General features: G+C 46.6%; 1 protein-coding gene across 1 annotated transcript; it reads right to left on the minus strand.

The window, feature by feature from the left end:
* On the minus strand, window positions 1–1,458 carry LOC139712512 (neurexin like receptor 1-like). The gene has a single exon (XM_071624327.1). It carries the CDS (start codon window positions 1,342–1,344, stop codon window positions 163–165), a length of 1,182 nt encoding a protein of 393 aa, XP_071480428.1. The 5' UTR covers window positions 1,345–1,458; the 3' UTR covers window positions 1–162.
* Between the last annotated feature and the right edge of the window lie 1,194 nt (window positions 1,459–2,652).

Here is a 2,652-nt window from a genome sequence, read left to right on the forward strand (position 1 = left end):
TCTTCTTTCCTTGTCTATGCATATCTGTTTAAACAATCAGACAAGTTTGTATTGATCGTCAATGCTTTTCTTTTCTAAATAGCCGATATCTCAATCATCATATACCCAGTTTGTAAATCACTTTTGAGTACAAAAACGCACTCATATACACACGTACATAAATCAGCCCTCACATCTCAGCGGTCCGAGCAGAAGGTTCCCTGTCTCCTTCTTCCCTCCTGTATCGCCAAGACGAACGTCAGTGACTGGAAGCAGTTCCTTTTCGGTGATGTCTCCGGAATCAGTCAGGAATGCCTTTGGATTCGAATCACAGTTGCACATTCCTCCCCCCTGGCAGCTACCGTCCACGCCGCAGGCACACATGCCACTATTTGCTGGAGCACCTCCCCAGCTCTCAACACGATCTCCGTTGATGTCCTCCCAGAAACCGTATGTCTCACCCGATCTCGCTCTCGACATCAGTACCGCTCCACGACATCTGTACTCGATGAACTGTGAGCAGGTCTCCGATGCTTCTGTTAGAGCTCGTAGTTGTTTGCTGGAGGCGTTGTACACAGGGCCGAGACTGAATTCCCCGGGAGCTTCGAAACCTCTCACTTTCAGTCTCTCCATTTTGGAATGGTTAACCAGGGTAAACATTTTCACACTTCCGTCACCCTGAACTACCTGCTCACATTGGACGTTAAAGAATTTATTTTTACGGAGAGGATCGATTGAGTATGTGGTCTGGCTGGCTGTCCACATGCCTCGTTCAAAGATTTCGTTGCATGTCGCTGGATTTGGCGGCTGTGTCGGCGCAGGTGTAGTCGTGGCGATCGTTGTCGGTGCCGTCGTGGGTGCTGTTGTCGGACGAGTCGTTGGTTTTGTGCGTCGTATCGGAGGTCGTCGACTAGGTCGCACTGGACGCCTCCGGGGAGGGGGTGTTTCGGGTCTCGGCGGGTCCGTGGCCATGTTCAAGGGGTTCCGGTTTGGCTGTCTTGGTCTTACTGGTGGTTGTCGTGTCCGCGATACAGGTACTGTCGGCGCAACAGGTGCATCTATTTCTTGCACTGCAGGTGCGTCGGTAGGTCTCCCTTCCCTGTAAATCCCTAGAGCCTGCATGACTCTTATCATTCGAGACTCAAGATCAGCCACTCGCTGGAAGACTTGCTGCAACTGACGTTCCTGGGAAAAGTAGAAGTAGTCAAACGTTTCGTACAGTACCTCATTCTGCATGTCAGCTATGTCCTGCACTGTGTACGCCTGGAATTGACCATTAATGCTCTCCACTGTCACGAGTGCGAGTAGCACCAAACACACTCTTTCGAACCTTGCCATGATGTCGTAAGTGCCGAGGTTTACCATTCAAAACAGCCACGGCTACTCTCTGTTCCCACTACACTTCGATTTCACCAACGCGCAGCTTTTATCACATATGAACATAATTTTTTCTTGTCGATCCTTGCGGTTTAGACTCCTATCCACCGCATGCTGTTCTAAAGGCAAGTCGGCATGTATGGACGGCTTTATGATAACCTTTCCAAGGCACGGTAAGTGGCGAAGGAAAATTATATACATTCCATTATGTTCGCGGAAGTTCCCTGTATACAAAGTCTGGCCGGTGACATCCCCCGTGGAACACACCATAACACGCTTAAATGAAAATTGTTCACACGACAGTATCGCGGGAAATTTCTGGAGAGTCGTCGAGTTATACGTCTTTTTACACCAATCAAGGGCACGCTCTCATGCAAGGGTCCCACGCAGGTCACTGTCCTGATTCTTGATTGGGCGTTAGAGTTGCTCCCCGTCAGCGAAGCTTTCGTGGCGCCCCGTTAAGACCCACAACCTGGCAATTTACCAATTAATTATGACACATATTAGATTAGATTCTGGCAATAGAAATGTCAGAAGTGAATAAATTTGCAAATTCCTTTCAAAGGAATTATGAATTCTGATGGAAAGAGTCAACTCGCGCTGAAACACAATTTAGAAAATTGAATGATTTGAGTTCGATCACTCAACTTCTAATTTCCTCTCTGTTCGCTGTTTTCCGTACTAAGTATATAATGCGAAACGTAGGGGAGTTGCTCGGAAACGATGCGGGGACCTCCAAGTCATCTTCGATGTCATTGGATCAGACTAATTAGAGGAGAAAGGGCTGACACTTTCCCTTTTATCTGTGCTCCAAGCTGTCGAGTGTCCGTGCCTGAAACGCCACTGACAGCTGAGAAAACTGGAACAAACCTGTGACTACTTATACCGAAGATCATTGCTCGTTACTACGTTACTGCACATTTGCTAAGTTCTCTCCTCGCACAAGTCAGTTTGCCGCACCAAATCAAAGAACAAGTATTAAAGCAGATGAATCAATGATTGATTGGTCGCGTGTCTACCAATGGATATAGACATATTCCGTTTAATGAATCTTGCTTGAGTTTGCTCGAACTGTTTGGCCACTCACCGATAATCAATATCTGATTCTTATCGTCCTTGAAAGAGTAATGACTTTCATCTAATTTCTTTTCTCTTTGAACATGCATCCAATGATTTAAAGTCTTGTTTTGTTTGAACAGAAAGCCGACAGACGGCAAATGGAGAGAGAATATGTTTCTGTGCATGACATTCTTATGCCGTATTTCCAAATGCATCAGAACAGTCATTTCACGATGA

The sequence above is a fragment of the Diadema antillarum genome, unplaced genomic scaffold, assembly GCF_040938485.1.
Source record: "Diadema antillarum isolate AM-2024a unplaced genomic scaffold, OU_Dant_1.0 seq00001815_RagTag, whole genome shotgun sequence".
Lineage (NCBI taxonomy): Eukaryota > Metazoa > Echinodermata > Echinoidea > Diadematoida > Diadematidae > Diadema > Diadema antillarum.

Coding starts and splice junctions, on each gene's coding strand:
- LOC139712512 (XM_071624327.1), bottom strand. CDS start 1,344: ATGGTAAACCTCGGCACTTACGACATCATGGCAAGGTTCGAAAGAGTG.